The sequence below is a fragment of the Eptesicus fuscus genome, chromosome 15, assembly GCF_027574615.1.
Source record: "Eptesicus fuscus isolate TK198812 chromosome 15, DD_ASM_mEF_20220401, whole genome shotgun sequence".
Classification (NCBI taxonomy): Eukaryota; Metazoa; Chordata; class Mammalia; order Chiroptera; family Vespertilionidae; genus Eptesicus; species Eptesicus fuscus.
The window spans coordinates 61,789,576-61,813,817 of record NC_072487.1 but is presented as its reverse complement, the minus strand read 5'-3'; the positions used below and the strand labels follow the sequence as shown (position 1 = coordinate 61,813,817).

The 24,242-nt window shown below is 42.3% G+C and overlaps 1 protein-coding gene across 1 annotated transcript in view; it reads right to left on the bottom strand.

The window, feature by feature from the left end:
* Positions 1-10,524: 10,524 nt before the first annotated feature.
* The window catches only part of UGCG (UDP-glucose ceramide glucosyltransferase), a 35,515-nt gene continuing 21,797 nt past the window's right edge, over positions 10,525-24,242 (bottom strand). Inside the window, exons 3-9 of the mRNA XM_008141799.3 lie at positions 22,650-22,752; positions 21,592-21,693; positions 20,147-20,259; positions 17,065-17,243; positions 15,691-15,777; positions 15,022-15,211; positions 10,525-13,189 (exon numbers count right to left, since the gene is read on the bottom strand). Of these exons, the coding sequence (XP_008140021.1) occupies positions 13,019-13,189; positions 15,022-15,211; positions 15,691-15,777; positions 17,065-17,243; positions 20,147-20,259; positions 21,592-21,693; positions 22,650-22,752 (945 nt within the window). The 3' untranslated portion in view covers positions 10,525-13,018. The remainder of the gene's footprint in view (positions 13,190-15,021; positions 15,212-15,690; positions 15,778-17,064; positions 17,244-20,146; positions 20,260-21,591; positions 21,694-22,649; positions 22,753-24,242) is intronic.

The window sequence follows — 24,242 nt, the reverse complement described above, 5'->3', positions numbered from 1 at the left end:
TATACTTCCACCAGCAATGTGGGAGAGTGCTTGTTTTCCTATACCCTTGTAAACTGTACCAATTTTATAGGTGAGAAAATAAAATAAAAATTTTTACTTAACTGTGAAAAAAAACCCATGCTAAGTTTTCTGTGAGTTCCTGGATAATCAGGGCCTCAGCCAGACTACAAGGGCTAAATTAGCCTGTGGGTGGGAATTCTGAAAACACTGGGGAGTTCACATGCAAGAATCCCTGGTTGATTTATCATCTGTAAAAGGAATAGAATCATTCCAACCTCATGAGGTTCTTGGGAGGAATAGAGGCTCATGGATCTGGCACAATTAGATAGTCAAATGTTACTTCTCTCCTTTTCCGTTAACCACTGAGTGAGAAGCTAATCCTGAGAAACATTACTTACAGAAGTAACTTGCTTTGCAGAAGTGCAGTTTTTGAGGATCTCACAACAGAGGAAGTTCAGGAAATGTCAAAGTCAAACTTGAATTCACACAGATGAGATACTATCATGTGGCATCTGGAAAGATTTGAGTTTGATAATTCTTCCAGTCAAATACCAGAAAAAATAATTCATAGCGACTTGTAACACAATAGAAATTATACTAGAAAACCCCGTGAGCCCGGCCTGATGTGGTTCAGCAGTTGAGCATCAATCCAGGAACCAAGAGGTCACTGGTTCAATTCCTAGTCAGGGCACATGCCTGGGTTGCAGGCTCCATCCCCAGTAGGGGGTGTGCAGGAGGCACCTAATAGATGATATTCCTCTCTCATCAGTGTTTCTATCTCTCCCTCTCCCTTCCTCTCTCTCAAAAAAATAAATAAAAACATATATTTTTTTAAAAAATAGAGAGCCCTGGCCAGTTTGGCTCAGTGGATAGAGCATCAGCCTGTGGAATGAAGGGTCCTTGGTTCGATTTTCGTCAAGGGCAGGTACTTGGGTGGCAGGCTTGATCCCCGGCCCCAGTCAGGCCCGTGCAAGAATCAATCAATTTATGTGTCTCTCTCACATCAATGTTTCTCTCTCTTGGTCTCTCCCCCTCCCTTCCACTCTCTCTAAAAAAAACTCACAACAAACTATGTGAGTTTTCCCCCAACATTCAAACCAGGAAAGAGACTAATCCTGGGACAGCTCTTCACCAAAAACTCAGTCTTGAGAGCTCTGAAAGGGAGACACTCTGCTACCCATTGGACAAACATATACTAGTATAGACATGCTGTACTGTCCCCTTACAGCGCTCACTTCCAAATCAGCGTCTCCATGGATATCTTAGTGATGGAGTCTGGATTACCTGGTTATGCCATAGGTGACAAGAAAACTAGGAAAGAGAGTTTCTTGGTTTTTAACCTTGGGGGTCAGTGAGATTTATCAGGTGATAAATTCCTAAGACATAGTAAGGGTGCTCAAAAATTGCTGGACAGCCAGAAAATGTGATGAATAGCTACAGCGTAGTCAACTGGTTTGTCTAACACATATAGCCTTCTTGCATACGTGCGGGTGATCTGTAGTCTTTCTCTAGTTCTCTCTGGATTCTGTCTTTCTATCCTGTAACCTATATATTATATTTTAAAGATAACAACATCACCAAAACCCTCCATATAAATTAGGGAGGGAATAGAAAAGAGAACAATAAATTATGACACAACAAGGAAAAAATAGAAGTGCATAGTATAGCCTTCGCCCACAATTTATCACATGGTTTTCTTTCCTCCACCATCCATTCCGTGCTTCTTTCTCCCTGGGAGCTAGTATGTTGGCTGGATGATTCTGTACATGCTTTTCATGAAAAACATTACTTAACAAAGAAGTACTGGGATATTGTGAAATAATTAATATGGATATATGTATATATTGGTCTCTGCCCCGCTTCTGACATAGAGGTCTTAAAACCTTTGTAAATTCCTAAGCACAGCAGGATTGCCCTAGTCAGTTTGGCTCAGTGGATAGTGTCGGCCTGCACACTGAAGGGTCCCGGGTTTGATTCTGGTCAAGGGCACATACCTCAGTTGCAGGCTCCAAGGCCTGGGAGGTAACCGATCAATGTGTCTCACATAGATGCCTCTGTCTCTCTCCCACCTTTGCACTCTCTCTAAAAATCAATGTGGGGGATCCCCAAGAGAGGTTTAAAAACAAAAACAAAAAACAGTGGGAGCACTTTTTATTCTAATGAGGGGACTCTGGGTGGGCTCCTGGATAGAGGGTGGTCATCAGAAAGACCAAGGCATAATTAGAAGCTTGGCCTTTTCACCCCTCCCTCCCCCCATTCTCCAGAGAAGGGAGAAGGGAGAAGGGAGAAGGGAGAAGGGAGAAGGGAGAAGGGAGAAGGGAGAAGGGAGAAGGGAGAAGGGAGAAGGGAGAAGGGAGAAGGGAGAAGGGAGAAGGGAGAAGGGAGAGCGGTTGGAAAGGCAGTTGATAATTGACCATGCCTATGTGAGGAAGCCTCCATAAAATCCCGAAAGTATGGGGTTTCGAGGGCTTCCAGATGGTTGAGCACATCCACCTACCAGGAAGGTGACTCACCCCAATGCTACAAGGACAGGAGCTCCTACGCTAGGGACCCTGCCACACCTTGCCCTATATATCTTTTCATCCATATCCTTCTTCACAGCCTTTAATAAACTGGTGAACGTAAGTGAAGTGTTTCTCCGAGTTCTATGAGCCCCTCTAGCCAGTTAATGGAACCCGAGGAGGGGGTTGTGGAGACCTCAGACTTTTAGTGACTCACAGGTGACCACCTGGGCTTGCAGCTGGCATCTGTCTGAAGTGGGGTGGGATCAGCCCTGTAGGCCTGAACCCTTAACCTGTGGGATTGGGTTGAATTCAACTGCAGGACTCCCAGCTGGTGTCTCAGAGGACTGCTCGATGCCAGGAAACCTTCACAGAAAGCCACGGGAGGAAGAACTGGTTCTTGTCCCTTACAGAGGTACAAGTTATGTCCCGGGTTTCAGACAAACCTCCTCCCTGCCTCCATTGTGTAACAGCAACCCCAGTTCTCCTTGATAATCAGGATAAACCATGCTAGTGGACACCATAACCCACTTTGGCCTGTTCTTCAAGTGATATGAGGAGCCCCAAACGGCCAGGTGACGGTTTCAGCTCCTACTTCGGTGTCATCACTTTCGTGTCGCTGGTGGAAACATTCCTCTGAACCAGCAGAGCTCAGAGCTGTGGAAACGAGCAGCAACATTTTCCTAAGTGGGTCATCAGATGCAATAGTCAAAGATGCCTCACCCACCAGTTCATTTTTTCCTTGCTTTCGGTCCTGCTCAGTCCTGGCAGCATTGTGGGTCATGCGGTAAAAGGGTCAAATCAGCATGCCTTAATGTGGTAGACAGTGCCTCCCAAATCCAAAGAGGTATGCCAAGCAGGGTGCCTCTTTCTTAATCGTAGGAGTTGCATCTGCCTCCTCCTTTGAAGGAGACACTCAACTCCCTAGACCCGTGGTCGGCAAACGGCGGTTTGCGAGCCACATGTGGCCCTTTGGCCCCTTGAGTGTGGCTCTTCCACAAAATACCACGGCCTGGGCGAGTCTATTTTGAAAAAGTGGCATTAGAAGAAGTTTAATTTTTAAAAATCTGGCTCTCGCCGAAACCGGTTTGGCTCAATGGATGGAGCGTCGGTCTGCGGACTGAAAGGTCCCAGGTTCGATTCCGGTCAAGGGCATGTACATTGGCTGTGGGCACATCCCTGGTAGGGGGTGTGCAGGAGGCAGCTGGTCGATGATTCTCTCTCATCGATGTTTCTAGCTCTCTATCACTCTCCCTTCCTCTCTGTAAAAAATCAATAAAATATATTTAAAAAAAATCTGGCTCTCAAAAGAAATTTCAGTCGTAGTACTGTTGATATTTGGCTCTGTGGACTAATGAGTTTGCCGACCACTGTCCTAGACTTTATGTGGGATTGATACCTTCATGAAGTGGTAGCCCCTATATTTTCTTGGGATACACCTCTTACGTTAGGCACATATGCATCTTACCCAAGAGGGTATCTAAAACACCTGCTGCCTGGCTGGTGTGGCTCAGTGGTTGATCATTGACCTATAAACTAGGAGGCATTTCTCCCTCTCCATTTTTCTCTCAAATCTATAAAAATATTTCAAAAAAAAAAAAAAAAGCGCCTGCTACATCCTGGCCTCTAAGTCCTATTAGTTTGATATCATCAATGGGCCAACTACATGTCCATTTATGACATTCTGGGCTAAGGATCACCCTGGGGCCTCAGAGGGGAGGAAGGTCATTGCAGGACAGTAAGAAGAGCAGATGTTCAGTCATGAGAAGCTTGCCATGCCCTATAGATAGGTCAAAAAGATTTCTCTCTGATAATCTCTTTTAATTAGGCAAGGCCCCTAATTAGAATTTTTCCATGTAGTTGAGTGTAGGTGGGGGTGGGGCAGAAGTTTCCCTTGAGCCTGCAGGGTCTTGGTTACCTTTAGCTCAGAACAATCCACATACCACAGAGGCATATCTTGGGGTGACTCATTCTGAACTCCTATAATATCATTGTGGGCTCCCCCACAAAGGAGGAAGAGTACCTGTCTCAGTGGGATTCGGGGTACTTTGAATCACATGAATCCCTCCCAAATTCAATTCTTGGGGACCTACTTCTTTGTGGTCAATGCCATAACTTCTGCAATAGTCCTGAGGAAGCTATAAATTCAATAGAGTTTTAATTTGACATCTTGTAGAATCAAACGTTGAATATTAGGTAGCAGCAGGGAATGCCAAGCTGGTCATCAAATCTAAGAGTGACCAGGTGGCGGGAACAGGGAGATAACATCAACAGCGCTGAGAGCCAGTCATGCTCAGGAAGGAATTGGAGGGACGGCCTGGAGAGGTCAGGGCGAGGTAGGAAGTCAGGGGAAGTCCGCTGTGATCCTGACATGGACTTTCCCTGGGTCTCGGCCTCCTGGGACTTGGAGAGGTCAGAACCTCATAAAGACAGACAAGAGGCTCCAGTCTTGCTGTCAGTCCTGCAATGGCCTGGTTTTCTTTCCTTCGTCAATACTTGTTCCTCCTGGCTGATGAGCATTCAGTTTATCCTGGAAGCTCAGAAATTTCACCAGGACACTCTGTGTGAGTGTGTCTCTTCATTACACGCCCCTGGGACTAGGAGTCCTATATATCAAAATCATCAACTGGTTTTCTTCTACCTCCTCCTTTCTCTTCCTGGAACTTTTATAATTAGGCTATGAAGTCTCCACCTGATGGACCCACTGTATCTTGTATCTGAGCATTTTTCTTCATATTTACTTTTGTTTTGCTCTGAGTTGTTGGGACGTGCCCCCCGCAACTCCCCCCCCCCCCCCCGCAACACGAATTTGGTTTTCAGAAGTAATCATCCTCTTTCATTTCTACATTGAATTTCTAAACTTAGAAGTCATGCTCTTTAGTTCCATAATTTCATTTTTTGTGCTCTAACTCTGTCTTCTCCAACGTTCTCATTATGTTCTTCCCCCTCATTATATTTTCATTGAATTTCTCTCCCGTGCCTCCCCTTAGTTCTGCCTCAACTTACTCACATCTTCTGGCCATTGTGTTTGGTCTCTTTCCTGAAAATGACCTGTTCCCTTTGTTTGTCATCTCTCTTGCCTGATAATCTGGTGGCAAGCCAGCGGTTGGAACCTCTCAAGCCGTGGTGGGCTGACTGCGGCTGTCAGATGGGACAGCGACAACAGGGACAGGAAGCAGGGACTTTCCTGTGGACGCTTTTGTGGCCGAGGTCTCTGTTCTCAGATACAAGAAAGTGAAACCTTTCTAGTCCTGCTGGCATCAGCGGGACGATGTCCGTTTCCCCAGAGGTGGTCCCAGCAAACAGGCAAAGCACCAGATTTGGATTCCCGCCCTGTGTCCCGACTCTTCCTTTCGGGGCTGAGCTGTCCCAGCTGGGAGGACTGAGATCTGAAGCGTCTATACAGGTTGTCGTTTCCCCAGAATTCCCTAAGGATGGGCAGCGCGGGTCTGCTGGCCCCATCAGTGGGGCCCCTGAGGACAGGGACTGTTTCCTCCGTGCTCTCTGCAGTTTTGACTCAATCTCATTACACACAGCCATGATGGTAACTCCTCTTCACACACACACACACCCTCCCCCTTGGGCTAACCATGAAAACAAAGTAAAACATTTCAGTTTCAGTGACCCTGGGGACAAAGTTCCAAATTGCAGTTTCTAAAAAAAAAAAAACTTTTTTTTTTTTTAAAGAAAACTGTTAACTCTTCAACAAGTTTTCCTCTGTCTCCATTTCCCCTTTTACCAGAAGTGATGTTGGCCAACCAACATCTGTCATCCCATCTGGCCTGCTCTGCGGATTCCTTCGTGTTGTCGCAACCTCTGGTGATTACACTTCCTTGGGCCGCTCTGGGGTTCCTGATCCAAATTCCAACGTGCAGAGGAGGAGGATTCCCCTCATGCCACCAAGCACGGCTCAGGACCAGCTGGGTGGCCAAGAATTCAACTCATTTCCGACCCTCTCTACTGGAGAGAGCGCCACATCCCACAGGCTGGCTCAGGGCTCAGGCCTCCAAGACTGCCCCTCCCCCACTCAGATGCTGATGGCAAGTCCAGGTTGTCACCTGTGCTTTTGACTGATCTGCTCTGGATGGGGGTTTGTACTGCACCCTAAATCAGCTTGTAGAACTCAGAGAATCATCTTGCTCACTAGATGGTTGGTCGATGACAAAAGGATGTGACTCGGGAACAGCCGGAGGGAAGAATCTCGTAGGGCAAGGCATGGGGAGAATATCTCAGAGCTTCCATGTCTTCTCCAGATGCGCGTCTCTCCCCAAACCTCCCCGTGTTCGCCAGCCGGAAGCTGTCTGAATCCCACCCTTTTGGGTTTGCGTGGAGGCTTTATGACATAGGCGCCGTTGATTAAATCGTTGTCCGTTGGGGATGGCTTCTCCTATCCCCAGAGGTCAGGGGACTTCCAACCCCCTGGTCACATGGTAGGTTCTCCTGGCACTTAGCCTCCATCACGGGTGCAGTCCAAAAGCCACCTCATTAGCTTCACAAAAGGCATCTTGACTGCTCTCATCATTTAGGAAATTCTAAGGGCTTTTGGAGCTCTGTGCCGAAAAGGGGACGGATACTAATTATATGTTTTTTAATCATAAATCACACGGTCCCAGCCACGTCACCTAGAAATCAAAAGATAGTCCTAAAAGCTGAGCCTCAACTATCCCACTTCCAAGGTCACCACCTGCACTCCACTGCCCTTCACTTGTGCAAAATGCATTCCCTCGTGTGCTAACCTTCACTGCAATGTTCTTCAAGGTGTGCTAGAAAGTGCTTGCATCAGGACCTTAGGGAAGCTTACACAGGGTTAGAATTCTTGGTTTTACCACATGGCAGTGGAGCACTGTCGTTGGCATTTAAAACAGTTCTCATTCAGCCCTGGCTGGTGTGGCTCAGTGGGTTGAGCATTGTCCCATGTACCAAAAGGTCACCAGTTTGCTTCCTAGTCAGGGCACATGCCTGGGCTTCCGGCTCCATCCCCAGTAGGGGACATGCAGGAGGCAGCCCATCAATGTTTCTCTCTCATCAATGTTTCTCTCTCCCCCTTCCTCTCTCTCTAGAATGAATAAAAACATATTTTTTAAAAAATAACGAAGAACTAAAGTAATTATTCATACAACAGTGTGGGAGCCATGGAAGCTACAAAGCCACAAAGAAGAAAATTCCCTTCCAGGGGACCAGTTCTAGAAAGACCTCAACCCCCACACTCACTACTCTCACTGCCCAGAGTCAGAGAACCTCAGAAACTACCTTTGAATTACCCCAAACCAGCTGTCCATTAAAAGAATAGTTGGCCCTAGCTGGTTTGGCTCAGTGGATAGAGCGTCGGTCTGTGGACTGAATGGTCCCAAGTTCTATTCCGGTCAAGGGCACATGCCCGGGGTTGCAGGCTCCATCCCCAGTAGGGGGCATGCAGGAGGCAGCCGATCAATGATTCTCTTTCATCATTGGTGTTTCTATCTCTCTCTCCCTCTCCCTTCCTCTCTGAAATTAATAAAAATGTATTTAAAAAAAAGAATAGTTGGACACAGTCCAGCCAGGTAAAATTCTTCGAATGTTGCCCATGCCACAGGTGCATCTCACTCCACATAGGTGTGCAATGCCCTGCTGTGAACACCAGGTTCTCTCAGCCTCCAGCTTCTGTGGACTATTCTTGCAGGAGTGCAGGCCTGTACAATGAAGTCTTGCAACTGCTTGCTAGGCCTTGCAACTCAGTCCATTGGCTCCCGCACTCTGGACAGCATTATATGGGCTACAAAGGCACTACTCATAATCCGATTGAGTTTTCTCCTCAAACACTACTTACCCTGAAGTACCAGGGATGAGGATCAGTTGCTCTAAAAAACATCATGCAAACCCTCTCCACCAGACTGTGAACAATTCTTTTCTTCAGGCCTTGAAGTAAGAAGAGAGACTTTGTTCAGGGGGTAACCAAGCATTCATTTTCACTCCGTGACCACAGCCTTGCACTCGAGGTCCTTATTTTAGGAACACAAAGCTGTTATTGAGAATGTGGCTTTTCATCTGCATTAACTCCTCTAATTCTCACATCGACCCTGACGCATAGGTAACACTGGGGGCACAGAGAGGTCCGGGGAGCAAATGTTGATGCTGGAAAGCGCACCCCAGCAGTCTGGCTCCAGGGCCTGCACTCCTCTGTGATTAGCTACGGGCATAAGATTAGCGATAAAGGCATGCTTATCTTTATTTGCTCATTAATTGATTCAGGAGAATGGACTTCGTGTCACGTCCTAAGCTACGTGCTTGGGGCACAAAGGTGAGTGTTACTGACTTCCCTGCCCTTGATATTCCCAGTCTAATAATGAACAATTAAAGGGGCAGTTAAAATAGTGTTAAGTGCTAGGGCGGAAGTGAGGGGTGAGGCTGTGGAGGCATAGATGGCGGGCCGGGGCCGGGAGGGAGTGGGGTGGTACACAGCCACGGGAAGCTAAGTCACGGAGTTGGCATCTGAATCGAGTCCCCAGGGTGGGGTGAGGGTCAATTAGAGGAATTAGGGGATCTGGTTGAGGAAGCAACATGCACCAAGGCCCAGAGCAGGAAAGGGAGGGGCGTTTACTATGAAGAGAGTTTATGTGAGTGGGTTTAGGGAGATGGCGAGAGATGAGGCTAAAGGGGTTGGCAGGGACCTAACCTAAAGGGCCTCTCTGTTGTGAGAAAAGCTTAGGCTTTACCCTGGAAGTACTATCAGGCCATTGAAGTATCTTGAGTAGAGGTTTTCTTTATAGCAAGAAGATACTTGTGGCCACGGGAGGGAGGGATGGTCTTACAAACTCAAGGCGTTCCCATTTGATGCGCTCTATTAAAAAACCAGACGTGGTTGTCACCAGGTAGTTTTATTTACTTGCAGCAAGTAAAGGAAACAGTAGATTCACATCCAATGAGTGAATTCAAACAATATATCCCACTAAGCGTCAGAAGGAAACGAACTGTTTTCATCCATGTAAATAGTCTTGTGGTAGGTACTAATCTTCTCTATCAAATAAATGATATACGTAAAGCGTTTTACCTTCAACTAGCCTTATAGTAGCTTAGATTCTTGTTCTGTAGGTCTACATCTGGCTTTCTAGAACAATGTTTGAGTTAGAATATGGATGGCAATTTAAAAACCTGGGTTTCTTTTTTAATTTTAGGGTTCCTGTAACAAGTGGTAAAGCTGTTGTAGGCAGAACTTGAAACGCGGTCCAGTGGTGTAAGGTTCGGCACTGGGGGCTGATACATCCGGGGCCGCTCCCAGCTCTGCGGGCCACTGTCGCCTCACCCTTGTGATCACCACTTCCACAGTGGCCATCTCACCTTCTTTACTTTTAAGGGCGAGGGCTCGCTGAAATGTGCCTAGCTGTAAAATTCTAAGACTTAACACTCAACTTTGTGTTAATCATTTCTTAAACGTTAGGGTTTAACAAACTATAAAGAATGAGCTTGATGACTGGGCCAAGGTGTAGAAGTGGGGCCACGGCCAGACCCCTCTCGGCCTCCCCACACCCCTCTCCTGGGGCTGGCTCTCCAGCTAAGCATCTTCTCCTTCCTCCAATGGGTGGTCCAATAGGCCTGGGAGAGTCTCGGCCTGGGAGCCTGGCCCTGGTCAGTGTGTGGGTGCCGCTTAGTCTACCTGGCATTTAGGTCTTCAGCTGCACTGCCATTCCATTCCTTTCCCTGGATCTGCGTTCCTACCTATGTGAGCCCAGGTGAGGGGGTGGGAGGTGGGGAGCAGAGGTACCAATGCGTCTTTTCTAAATGTTCTATGGGCTATTGCTTCTCAGGTCTGTCTGCTCAGTAAACAATGAGCCGAGTAATTAAGCCAGAATCTCTGTGGGCAATTCTAACATGCAACCGTGTTAGAATGATGTCCAAAAGCCGGACTCTGAGTCATTAGTCTGCCTGTAGCACTGGGAAAATGAAGATTTCAAAACCCACACCTCACAGAATTGTTCTAATAATTCCGATGCAAATGGTGGAACATGTTAACGTTATTTATAAAAATACAAAAGACAGGAAACAAAAATGCAGTATTGCTCATGTTTTGATTGTATTCAAATTTTTATTTTTTGAACAAAAAACATAAGGACAATGATTTTAAATAATAAAACATGGTATAGTCTAGATACTTTTAAAAAGACAGTTTATTAAATTTAGACTCCTACAGTTCTGTTGTGATGCTTTCTTCGACATTTATATTATTATTTTTTTAATCATTTTATTACCACTCTAAACTCGCTAAACAAAAAAAATCACTCTGTCTGCTCCCACGAAGCTTCACTTTAAAGAAACCCTCCACTCCCACATCAAACACACACAGAACAGTCATGTTTTATTTACAGAACACAGGAAGTCTGTCCAGCCATTTAGGTTTTGTTGTTCCCTTGCCCATGCTGAGCTCAGCAGAAAGCTAAGTAATAAGCATGATTTCGCTTCAGCAGGCCAAGGGTGGCATCAACCAAACTTCATGAAACAACCAACAAGTTACAAACATGGTCAGCAAGAGTCAACTTGTCCAACAGTGATTGAAAAGCATACACACGGAGTGGGTCACAACTAGACTGGCTTTCACTGTGCAACTTTCCTCAGGGAACAATACCACCCATTTCACATGGAAAGGAGGATGCATCGAAGCCTTTGTTCATGAAGAAGATGCCCTTCAAAACAAACTCGTCATAAGGCAAAAGGAAAAAGAAAAAGAATGAAGTAGTTTGGCCCAGAGAGAGGCTTGTATACAATGTGTATACACAGTATATATATATACACATTATAGATATATTACAATTTAAACTATGTATATAGTCATTCGACAATTAAATGAATTGGCTCAGTGCAGTGAACAAGTGTTCATTTTTCTACAAATTGTAGTTATTGCTAATATGCTACACATGAGAGTCTGACATGGAAACCGAGTAACTCAGAATGAAAGCTGCCATATTGCCAGCGTCAGCCCCGCAGCAGGCGTTCATACGGACAACATGCCATCCCTGCCTCAAGGAAAAGCAAACATTCCGCTACCAAAAAAGGAAGAAAAGAAAAAAAAAAAGAAGGAAAAAGAAAAAGGCTTATGCACTGTCCCTTACATATTTGCCTATTTTTAAAAAAGCAAAAAACAAGTCCAGTTCACCACAAGCTAAGCACAACCTGACAAGCAAGTTCAGCGGCCTGGAGGGAGGGGAGAGGGAAATCCGGCATGCATTTACATGGAGCACTGTGCTAGTCTATTTTGTCATACAAACTGGAATACAAAAATCCAATTTAAATAAGACTAGACTAACTGTAATAGTAAAAAAAAAAACCCCAAAAAACAAATAAAGCAGAAAAACAACCACACGCACAGTAGACTTGGTTGATACTGATTATTTAAGAGTAAAAGTCATCCTGTCCCCTCTTATACCCCACTGCAATTTATTTATTGATGGCTAGAATATTTACTTAAAAAAGATATTAAATACCTGTAATTACATTCTTTTCAACAATAAGACATACTGTTTAAGAAAATAGCTCATGTGTGAAATGTGTCTGAAATGCATTTTTCCTCACAACTATCAAAACATCCACTCACACTTAAAACAACCCCCCCAACATCCCCCCGCCCCCCAAAATGGTTAAGGAAAGATGGGGTGGGTCAGGTGAGGGACAGGGAAGGAAAGGGTTACCAGCACAGTGATTAACAATGGTTCAAGACAGAACCAACCAGAGTTGGTCAAAAAGATGCCTTCAATACATGGCTATGATTAAAAACCAAACTCAACCACTTTGGGTTCATTGCAGTGACACCAAAAAAAAAAAAAAAAATTCCTCACAGATTTGTAGAAATACTAGACTCCAGCTCGTTTGTTATTATTATTTTGTAAAGTTTTTCCATTTGTTTTTGCAAGGCCTGGCTACCTTGTTCCACTTTTTAGCTGCTCTGCAACAACTACGAGAGGTAGGCATAAAGCGTGAAAGTTTCCCGTTGGTACCTCACTGTGGATTGTGCACTGCGGAGTACCATTCACTTTAGTCTGTTCAGGACCCCAAAACAAAGCTGCTGCCATTCCACAAATATTCTAAGAGTGCACTCCCAAATAAGAAACTTTCTCTACTGAAGGATACTGTCAGTGTTTGCTGCAGAGCATTTATATATATATGTATGTATACGTATATGTATATGTATATACATGTGTATACATGTATATTTATGTATATATACACACACACATACATATATACATACATATACACACACACATATATATATATTTAAAAAAAAAACAACCAAACCCAGGTTCCTAGAACCAATTCTCTTGATTCTCTACTTCCACAAAATAATGTATACCATTTGGCCAAGACTACAGATGTGTTTCTTTTTTTTTTTTTTTTCACAGATGCAAGTGCCATGCAAAAAATAAGTTAAAGAACAGATACCAAAACATACATGTGATAAAACTACTGAAGGTAGGTCTTTAAAAGCATTTATATAAACATAATTTATAATACTTCTTCTTTCTCCTGTATGTACAGTCACAAAGCTGTAGTTATACATCTAGGATTTCCTCTGCGGTGCCCCCACAGCGCAACCTGTAGCGGCCAGTTCTCCAGCTTATCGTAGGGTCCCATAATGCTGACAAAAAAATGTATATTGTCATGGATTCACGGATGAACCAAGCTACGGCATAATCAAGTTTTGAAAAACACAGTGTGCCACCCTATGAATTAAAAAAAGAAAGAAAGAATTGATTTACTATCAGACTAAAGACACAGTTAAAAAATAAACATTTTTGAATTCACATTTTTAAGTATACTACACAAAAATCAAGTCTGTTTTAAAAAAAAAATCTGTTTCTTAAGATAACTTAACTGTCATGCAATATTATAATGGTAAAGAAAATGTTGCTGGTAGCTCAGTGGTTAGAGGCAAGGACCGAAGGGTTGTGGGCTCAAGGGCATGTAAATCAGTTGCAGGTTCAATGCCGGCCCGTGGGGGCGTGAGACGGAGTCAACCAATCATCAATCGATGATGTATCTCTCTCACATAGATGTTTCTCTCTCTGGAGCTCTTCTCCTCCTTTCCACTCTCTCTAAAAATCAATGGAAAAATATCCAACCAGCGTGGCTTAGTGGTTGAGTGTTGACCTATGAACCAGGAGGTCATGGTTCAATTCCCGGTCAGGGCACATGCCCGGGTTGTGGGCTCCATCACCAGTGGGGGGTGTGCAGGAGGCAGCTGATCAATGATTCTCTCTCATCACTGATGTTTCTATCTCTTTCTCCCTCTCCCTTCCTCTCTGAAATCAATAAAAATATATTTTAAAAAAATATCCTCATACCTGGGGTGAGGATTAAAACATATAATAAAAATTTTAATCATCTATATACACTGAGTGGCCAGATTATTATGATCTCTGAATGTATAATAATCTGGCCACTCAGTGTATATCCTATATAATAAAAGGCTAATATGCAAATTGTCCCCTCAACCAGGAGTTCGACCAGCAGGCAGGCCAGCCAACCGCCCATGTCCCCTCCCCCTGGCCAGGCTGGCCGAACCTCACCCATGCATGAATTCATGCACCGGGCCTCTAATATACACACATATATATACACACTATATATATATATATATATATATATACATATACATATATATACACATACATACACACACACATACATACACACACACACACATATACACACACACATACATATATGTATATGTATAAAATATATATATATATACACATATATATTTATACATATACATATATGGGAAGGGAGGAGGGGGGAGGGAGGGAAGAGATTAATCAAAGATCTTATATGCATACTAGAGGCCTGGTGCACAGATTCATGCACAAGTGGGGTCCCTCGGCCTGGCCTGCGGGGACCTGTGGGGACCGGGCCGGAAATGGCAGTCCAACATCCCCCGAGGGGTCCCAGATTGTGAGCGGGCACAGGCCAGGCCGAGGGACCCCACTGGTGCACGAATCCGTGCACCAGGCCTCTAGTGAGTAAATAAGAAGCATTTAAAAACTGCTAGCCTAATATATTCTGAGTGAATACTTTTTAATTTAACATCATTGTTATTTTTCTTTGAGCCCTAATAACAGTACCTGCATAACAACTGAAAGCTGAAAATCAAGTTGAGTTTTGGGTCCACATTCCAACAACAAAAGAAATGTTTAAACTTGATATTAACCTTCAATGGGAAGCTATCTGATCTTTTCTACCTTTAATAAATTAAAAAGTGGTTTGCTTTTTTAAAATTCTCATGCAAAGACACGTTTTTATTGACTTAGTTTGAGAGAGAGAGAAAAAAACATTGATGTGAGAGAGAAACATGGGTTGGCTGCCTCCTGCACATACCCTGACCAGGGATTGAACCTGAAACCCAAGTATGTGCCCTGACTGGGAATCAAACCTGCCACCTTTTGGTGTACACAGGATGATGCTCCCATCAACAGAGCCAGCGGTCAGGGCTAAATTAAAAAGTTTTAGTTCCATGAAATGACTGCCAATCTTTTCATACCTATCCACATACCTGGACACCCCTGAGTTGAATGTAGTCAAATATAAACCATGCCAGGCAATGACACATGAAAAATACCATAATATCCCATCTGAATACATGGTGGGCTGCCCATCCAATAATTAAACTGGCAACAAAGCATTCTGAAATCGGCTCACAAATTATTGTAGCAGGAAGCATGTTAATTCGTAATTTGGTCCACCTAAAAAATAAAAGGATTTTCTTTAAACAATAGCTTGGTTACAAGACTAATCCATTTCCTCCCAAAATAATCAGTTCTTTACCATGTTATATCAAGGCCCACCTCTTTAAAGAGTATTTAATGAATCTCTTCTATTTTTATTTAGCATATAAAAAGGCTAGAAATTCATTTGTATGGTCTATACTAGTACTCTAATGAATAAAGATTATAAAATTTCAAAGTGTATAAAATGAGAAAATAAAGATGAGCACATAAAAAAATCCAGTCTCTTTTTTGAATGCTTTCAGTGTAACACAGTGAAGAAAATACATGTAGACATTAAATTAATTTTAAAAAGAAGCTAAACTTTCTTTTCTGGAGCTGAAAAAATCTGACTTTTTAGATTTATTTTTAAACCAAGTTGTACCACCTAAAAATCACCCCTCCTCCCGCCCCCCCTTTTTAAACAAAGTATAAAGAGAAGAAAGTGGCTGACTCACCTGATCATTCTGGATTGAAACTGAGAAATTGAATATGAGCCAGAGTTTTGCATGGCAACTTGAGTGGACATCGCAAACCTCCAACCTCTGCAAATTAAGACAGTTGAGCTGTGATGATGGACACATGCAAGTGTGATTGGCGGTGCTTTAATCATCCCTGCAGAGAGTCACCAGAGAGAGCCTGGTCCTCAGGATTAGCACCCCACTCAGGGTACATCATACGGATGTGTTAGCAGTTACGTGGGCTCCTGATAGCACCATCCAAGGGCTGGAAGCAGCTACAACCCCTCAGTTTGCAATTTAAGAAACTTAAACGATAGGCATTCTCAAAGTTCTAAATAGAATGGGTTCTGTATTTAATAGTTTAGTCTCTGGCCCAGTGGTTGAGCATCGACCTATGAACCAGGAGGTCTGGTTCGATTTCTGGTCAGGGTACATGCCCAGGTTGAGGACTCGATCCCCAGTGTGGGACTTGCAGGAGTCAGCCCATCAATGATTCTCTCTCATCGTTGATGTTTCTATCTCTTGCTCCCTCTCTCCCTTCCTCTCTGAAATCAATAAAATATATTTTAAGAAAAAGAAAGTTTAGGTGGGATACGGCCGGGGAGAGGTCCATGGGAGAAAAAGGAGACATATGTAATACATTAAACAACAAATAATTTAAATTAAAAAAAAAAAAAAAGAAGAAAGTTTAGTCTCTGTCACTACTAACCAAAAAGGGGTGGGGAAGGGCGATGTGTGGGTGTGTGTATTCAACAAGAAATGTAAAAAGTGACATTCTATATCTCTTGCGAAACACTATGAAACCACAAAACAACATGAACACCATTCGTGAGAAAATTTTAAAACCATACTTCAGTTTTTAAAACCACTTCTTTAGTAAATTATCACACAAGACAAGGATCCCCTTTAATAGCAAACAGTATTATTTTGTGATAGGGAAATGTTAAGTCAATCAGGTGAACCATTAGTTGGCGCCTTAGCAAAATCCCAAATAATCTGAAAATTTCAAAATCTGAAATAATGTCCTTTGAATTTTCACCTACTGGCTTATGACTAGACTGATATTTTTAATTCTTCTAAAACACACAGAAATTTACACCCATAATAATGAACATTCACAATTACAAAGAAACTTCCTTTTAATCACTTCAAACCCCATTAATCTGAAGAATGTAGATGAATGAGAATATTTATGTCTTTAGAATAACATTATCTATGAATTCATAGAAATTACTTTCTAAAAATATCAACCTATTCTGCATTCACTAGCAAAAATAAAGAGTCCTTAATCCCTGGTTTTAACAAATAGAATAAACCAACAGAAGTTAGATACTAAGCACACTGTAGCCTAATGTAATTTAGTTTTCTTACCGGTCAGCTATTGCTTTGGCCATAAAGTAATCTTCAGCAATGTATTGAGCAAAAGCTATAAGCCCTCCTGCTTGGTCTAACACATCCTTTCTCATTAAACAAGACATTCCTGTTACACATTTGAAACCAGTTACATGGGCAGAGATATAGGACCTCGGATGCGAAGTTCCAAAATATACCTGCCGAAAAAACAACCCAGAAACACATGTTTACAATTAGAATTTTATGTATGGTGTTTATAAACTCTTATTTCTAATGAGTTTCCTTTAAGTATGACTGAGTGAATATCATATTCTTATATAAATTACCTGAATAAAAATTGGTATAAAATAATGTTTACCAATATATCAGGCAGTCAGTAATTTTATTGGTTGACGACTCTTGCTATTATCTTATTACTTCTATTTTTTAAAATTTATTTTTACTGTTGAAAGTATTACAGATATCCCCCATTTTCCCCCTCTGACCCCTGTACCTGACTCCCATCCCACCCTAGGCCTTCACCACACTGCTGTCTGTGTCCATGGGCTATGCATATTATGCATGTAAGTTCTTCGGTTAATCTCTTCCCCCACCACTCCCTTCCTTCTGAGATCTGTTAGTCCAGTGGTCGGCAAACTCATTAGTCAACAGAGTCAAATATCAACAGTACAACGATTGAAATTTCTTTTGAGAGCCAAATTTTTTAAACTTAAACTTCTTCTAACACCACTTCTTCAAAATAGACTCGCCCAGGCCATGGTATTTTGTGGAAGAGCCACACTCAAGGGGCCAAAGAGCCGCATGTGGCTCGCGAGCTGCAGTTTGCCGACCACGCTGTTAGTCTGTTCCATGTCTCTGGACCTATTTTGTTCATCAGGGAAAAGTATATTCTATTCTCAAAAGTTATCTTCCCTAAAACTGCAAGATTCAAAGATTTATCCAAATAAAACTTAATTTAGATATAAAATAAAACAGGTAAAAATATCACTCATTGTTATATACAAAAATGAACAAATATTTATCATCCTGCTTTCAGAATGTTCATATAATTACACACACACACACACACACATGTATATGTATATATGTATGTGTATACATGCATGAATACATACACAAACACCACCTATAGTTCTATCTAACTACAGGATGATTTCTTAACTCCTTTTCTTGTATCCTTTCATAGCTGGCTGCTTCCTGCCCCTGAGTCACTGAGCTTCTCAATTTCCCCAATTTTATTTTTCAACTTACTTTTCATAATCAGGGCAGACACTAAAATTCTGTCTCCCATTTTACTGCCCTTTCCCTAGATAGCTGTGAAGTCACGAGATATGCAAGCTATTAAATTAAAGGCAGAATAAGATGGTCATCGCCCTACTTATTACACATAGAACCCTACTGATTATTTGCATCTGAGATATGCTACCTCTTCTAATTTGCTTGAAATAGAGAGTAGTGATCTTTCTCAATGGCAAGAGTTACACACACAGCATGGAGCAGGGAATTATCAGGGCAACTAAGACTATGATTCTTGCTACCTAGCCCATAAGCAGACTATAATGAAGCCCTTTGTGGTTCTGAATAGGAACAAACTTCAAAGACCAGAAATATATATCTTAATTCCATAGGCAGTTATTAAGTGAGGTCTGAGGAATGGGGTGGAACTATGGAACTATGGACTAGTTGGAGGCTCTACAGATTTCTTTACAGAATGGAGTAAATCCTGTGGCCTATTTCCATTCATTCTAAGTCTGATAGATTAAAACTAAACTAGGGGGGCTAGTGCAAAATGGGAGGTGCTTATCACTGCATAAATCAACTTGGACACTTCTAAAACAAAAACACAATGTGGCATCCTATATAATAATAGATAAATATGCAAATTGACCATACCTCCGACACACCCACAAGCCATGCCCACAAGCCACGTCCACCATCCAATCAGAGCGAGTATGCAAATTAACCCAAACCAAGATGGCTACAGCCACAGAGAGCAAGGTTTCCTAGGTAACAGAGGAAGCCAAGCTTTCTGCCAGCCGTTGCAGGCCTAAGCCTCCACTCAAGCTACAAAGTTTCAATTATAGAAGGTAAACAAATTCAAACAAATGGCGGCAGAATGGAGCTTGAGAGAGCAGGCCAGGGTTGTCGCCAGCAACAGGGGAAGCAAAGCTTTCCACACACCCTGGCCAGGCCCACCCGCTTAAGGCAACAAAGTTTCAATTATAACCCCAATACAAATGCCTGCGGGCCTCGGAGGGAGCCCCAGGCTTGGCTCTGCTCCAGGCTACAAAGTTTCAATTGTAGAAGGAAAATAAATTCCAGATACCAGGGCCTCCGCTTGCGTTGCCAGGGGGCTTGGCCCACCTGCAAACCACCACAGGCCCCTCACTCAGGCCGACCCACGCCCCAAGGGTACCCCACCCTGATCAGGGACACCCTTCAGGGGAAACCAGCTGTCCTGCCCCCATGTGGACATAGGATGGCCACCACAAGATGGCCAGCAGGAGAGGGCAGTTGGGAGGCACCTGGCCTGCAAGGGAGGGCAGTTGAGAGGGACCAAGCCTGCAAGGGAGGGAAGTTGGAGGTGATCAACCCTGCAGGAGAGGGCAATTAGGGGTGACCAGGCCGGCAGAGGAGGGAAGTTGGGGGCAAACAGGCTGGCAGCAGAGTGGTTATGGGGTGATCAGGCTGGCAGGCAGAAGCGGTTAGGGGTAATCAGGAAGGCAGGCAGGCAAGCAGTTGGGAGCCAGCAGTCCTGGAATGTGAGAGGGATGTCCGACTGCCCGTTTAGGCCCGATCCCTGGGATCGGGCCTAAACGGGCAGTCGGACATCCCTTGAGGGGTCCCAGATTGGAGAGGGTACAGGCTGGGCTGAGGGACAACCCCCCTCCGTGCACGAATTTCGTGCACCGGGCCTCTAGTATAAGAATAAAACGTATTTTATTTAGAAGGAATTGAGAGTTTCCTTTACTAAACAAAAAGTTGATTAGCGGACAATTAGCCCTGCCCAAAATGTCAACCCAACTCTCTGAATAGTCTCAAGATGCTGGGCGAGTAGGAATCGGACAACAAGGATATTATTTACGAGCATCACACTCACCTGTTCCAGCGTGGCGGCAAAGCCCTGCCTGTCTGCTACATAAGGCAGCCCGTGAACCAGGCCCACTTTCTCTGTCATCTGGTTAACCATGTCAGTGAGTGTGTCTGGAAGCACTACGTAAAAAAGACAAAAAGGTGGCGAGGGGGAGAGAGAAAAACACTCTTTTTAGTAAAATGCCCACTAATGTAAAATATATTCTGTGAGTTGTTATTAAATTACTAAAATATAAATAAATAAATAAATTCTTTTTTACATTTGGATCTATTAAAGGAACCTCAATCCCTTTTCTGAGTAGAATACAAAATTTCAAAAAAAGCTAATTTACTCTATATATCATTAGGCCATTATATACCTAATATGGATATACCTTGAAAACCTTAACCACTCCCGTTTCAGATCCTCCAAACTGGAGTAATGGACAATGTGTCCTAGTCAAAAGCTACAGGGGTAGAGGTCAAAGGACCCCGGTTCTGTCGCCGCCTCCTCCATTCTCCAACCACAGGAAATGAGCCTACACTCTCTTGGAGGATCTGAGATGTCCTGTTTCATAAAACTGCTGCCAGGAATCAAGTAAGATTATACTTGACAGAGATTTGTGCACTGGAAACAACAAATTCATGATAGTATGTAACTTTAGGTAGTAAATGTGATGAACATAGTCTCTGATAGATAGGTAATGATCCCGACTTATTAGAAGAGTGCCACACTGGACTTAAATACAAAAAAAATCTAAGGCAGCGGTTCTGGCCTGCTGCCACCCAGGGGACACCTGGCATTCTCTGGAAACATTTCTGGGTGTCACCCTGCCAGGGGTGCCACTGGCATCCCGTGGGTGGAGGCCAGGGATGCTGCTGAACAGCCTCAGCAACAAGGAATCATCCAGCCCAGACGTCAATAGTGTTGAGGTTGAGAAACCCGAGGTAATTAGAATGCAATAGAATATTACAGAACTCTGAAATCACAGTAAGTATAAACATTTAAAGCTGCAAATTAAAATTTCAATATATAAAAGGCTTCCTGTTAAAATCATCTAAGTGAAAAGCCCTAAATCTATTCAAGTAAAACATCTATAATCTCTGTCCCTTTGTGTGAGATAGTGTGGTTATGTGTGCCACGAACAGATCAAAGTAAAAGTGTCACATGAACAAGGGGAAATTTACAGCTGTGAGAAAACTTATAGAATGTATAATGGACCACAACTGTATTTTTTTAACGGCTGAAATTTTCTCTTCAAGATGAAAACATTTTTATACGTGTAACATTCCAGGTTAGCATAAAAAAAAAAATCAAAATCTTAGTATAACTTGACACATTACCATAAAATAATGATAAAATGAATTATTTTATTAGGCTAATAAAAAGGGTTGATAAATTTATTTTCAGACTGCCTTTGGCATTTTATCATCAAATAAATAGTTTTATAAAATAAATAAGAAAAGCCTCACCTCTTATTCCACTATCACAAATCCAGATAAGATCATACTTTGCAACTTCATATCCTGGCATTAGATTATTAATTTTAGGATTAATGCCAACCTTTTTGCCACCTAAAAATGTAAAGGCACAGCAATGAAAAATTCATTCAAGACTGAAAATATTTTCTATTATACAGACACATGGTAGAGAGAAATAAAAAGTATTTGCATATTTAATAATTTAAATGAACATACTTTAACATTGTTTTACATTTCTTATTCACAATGATATAGTTAGAAAAAAAACTGTTCATTCTCAAGAGAGAATTATATCATTTATCTTTAAAGTTTTATTAGTTTCAGCTTTTTAGTTCATAAGTTCTTATATTAACAATAAGCATTGCCTGGCCGGTGTGGCTCAGTGGTTGAGGCATTGACTTATGAACCAGAAGGTCATGGTTTGATTCCCGGTTGGGGCACATGCCCGGTTGCACGCTAAATCCCCAATGGGGTGGCGTGCAGGAGGCCACTGATCAATGATTCTCTCTCATCACTGATGTTTCTATCTCTCTCTCCCTTGCCCTTCCTCTCTGAAGTCAATAGAGATATATACATTTTAAAAATAGTAAGCATGAATCAATATATATCAGAAAAGACTTATTCTACAAAAGTCTTTAGAATAAGCCTACACACAAGCTTTTGGAAAAATATTCCTTTTGCAATAAAATAAAAGTGAATTCAATGCGAACTCCCAATTACAAAGAAGGAGATACATAAAGGCCACACGGTGAAAATATTAAAGAAGCAAAATAGCAGATTCTTATATCTGATTGATGAGTTAATCATAATTTGGGATTATTTTTTGTTATTTTGTTAATTCCAGATAGGAAAAAAAAACCCTTTGTTTTTATAACTGAAGTTTTCTCATAAGAATATAAACACCTTTTGCCACTCCAATAAACATGCATAAAGCAAGCATGCCAAAAACTTCAATGGATGGCTGGCATCTTAATCAATAGTTTAAAGCCAAGATTACTGCCCTCTAATACTATTACAGCAAAATGGTTTTTGGAGAATTCGTAGCTTACCTATAAACAATCTGGCATCGACATTTGGATATTTTCCAAGAAGCTTCTTACATACATCAATGGCTGGATCGTCATGATCTTGGACACAAAGGAGTACTTCATACTAGCCAAAGAACACACTTTATGTAAATTAACCTCTTTACAAAAAGAAGCACTCAGTAGCATTCACTGACTGATCAAAACGCATTAAGAAAATCAAGCAATTGTACACACAAAGTTTAAAAGTTAAGAGAGTATTCATAATGGATGCAAGCACTTAGGATACAAAGTGCTGGCTGTGAATCAGAGCAGCTTCCCCAGAACAGGGCCTGTGAGCGAGCAGAAGGGAGAATGGAGAGACTGGCGGCGCCCACAGCTGAACTCCTGCCATTCCCAGAGAGGCCTGGCCTAGTCATCAGGTCAGATCTCAAGCTTCTCCATGCCCTCCATCACGGAGATCTGCTCCATGTTCACACAGTGCCCAGCAGTGTAAAGAGCAACGTGGAAAGCACACCCCATAAACACAGCCTCCGTTCTCTAGAAGTCTGTCTCTGAACTTAATACATAATAATTTTTAAAAATAAAACAGAATTTGATTCAAAATGTATCATCTTGAAAAAAATGCTTAGCCTTTCTAAAAAAAAATAAAATGTTTTTATTGGTTTGAGAGAGAGAGAGAGAGACATCGATAAGAGAGAACCATTGATTGGCTACCTCCTGCACGCCCCTCACCTCACTGGGATCCAGCCTGTAACTTGGGCATGTGCCCTGATCCGGAATCAGACCAGTGACCTCCTGGTGCAGGGGACGAAGCTCAGTCAACTGAGCCACACCAGCCAGGGTGAATGCTTAGCCTTTGACTCATGGAAATACTCAGGATTTTTTTTTTTTCTCTCAGTGCTATGTTTACTCTTTGATAGTCAAGTGAGGAAGTACTTTCTTAGCACTTAACTGACTGTGTCAAAGTTACTCTGGTACGGGAATACCAGGCCCTATTCTTAGATTTTTTTTTTAATCAGAATCTCTGGGGTGACATGTTTATAAAATCTTGAGCTCTAAGTTACCATTCAGTAAACTACTAAATTAAAAAAAAAGTTTGCTTCCACATACAAAGATGTTACTTTAGTATTTTTGTGTGGGAGATTTTTTCAAAAGTGGTGATAAATTCATGCTGACTCAATGACAAATTTCCTACTAATCCTCTTTCTGAAATAGGTTGGACATTTTGAAGCAAAAAAAGGGAGGTTAATGATTTCCATGAAAAAATAACAAAGCAATGTGTTGTAAAAAATAAAGAGCTAAAGAACACAACTTTTTAAGTGTCTAAAATACAGGGGCTAACTCATGTAAAGGGAAGGACTATCTTATTTACTTCCATTGATAAGCAAACACAAGTAAAAAGTGGAAATAAAATGTTTACAATGCCCTTGAGCACAATAATTACAGTTTGCTCAATATATAGTATCTCAGCAAAAATTGGCAGTATAGAAATTAGTGGTTTGAGCACAAAAGAGACAGGACTAAGGTCTATGAAAAAAGTAATAGGTTAAGATTTATTTTTTCAAGTGAAGTAAATGTTTTTTCATACATTCTACCCAATATCTACCTTTAACA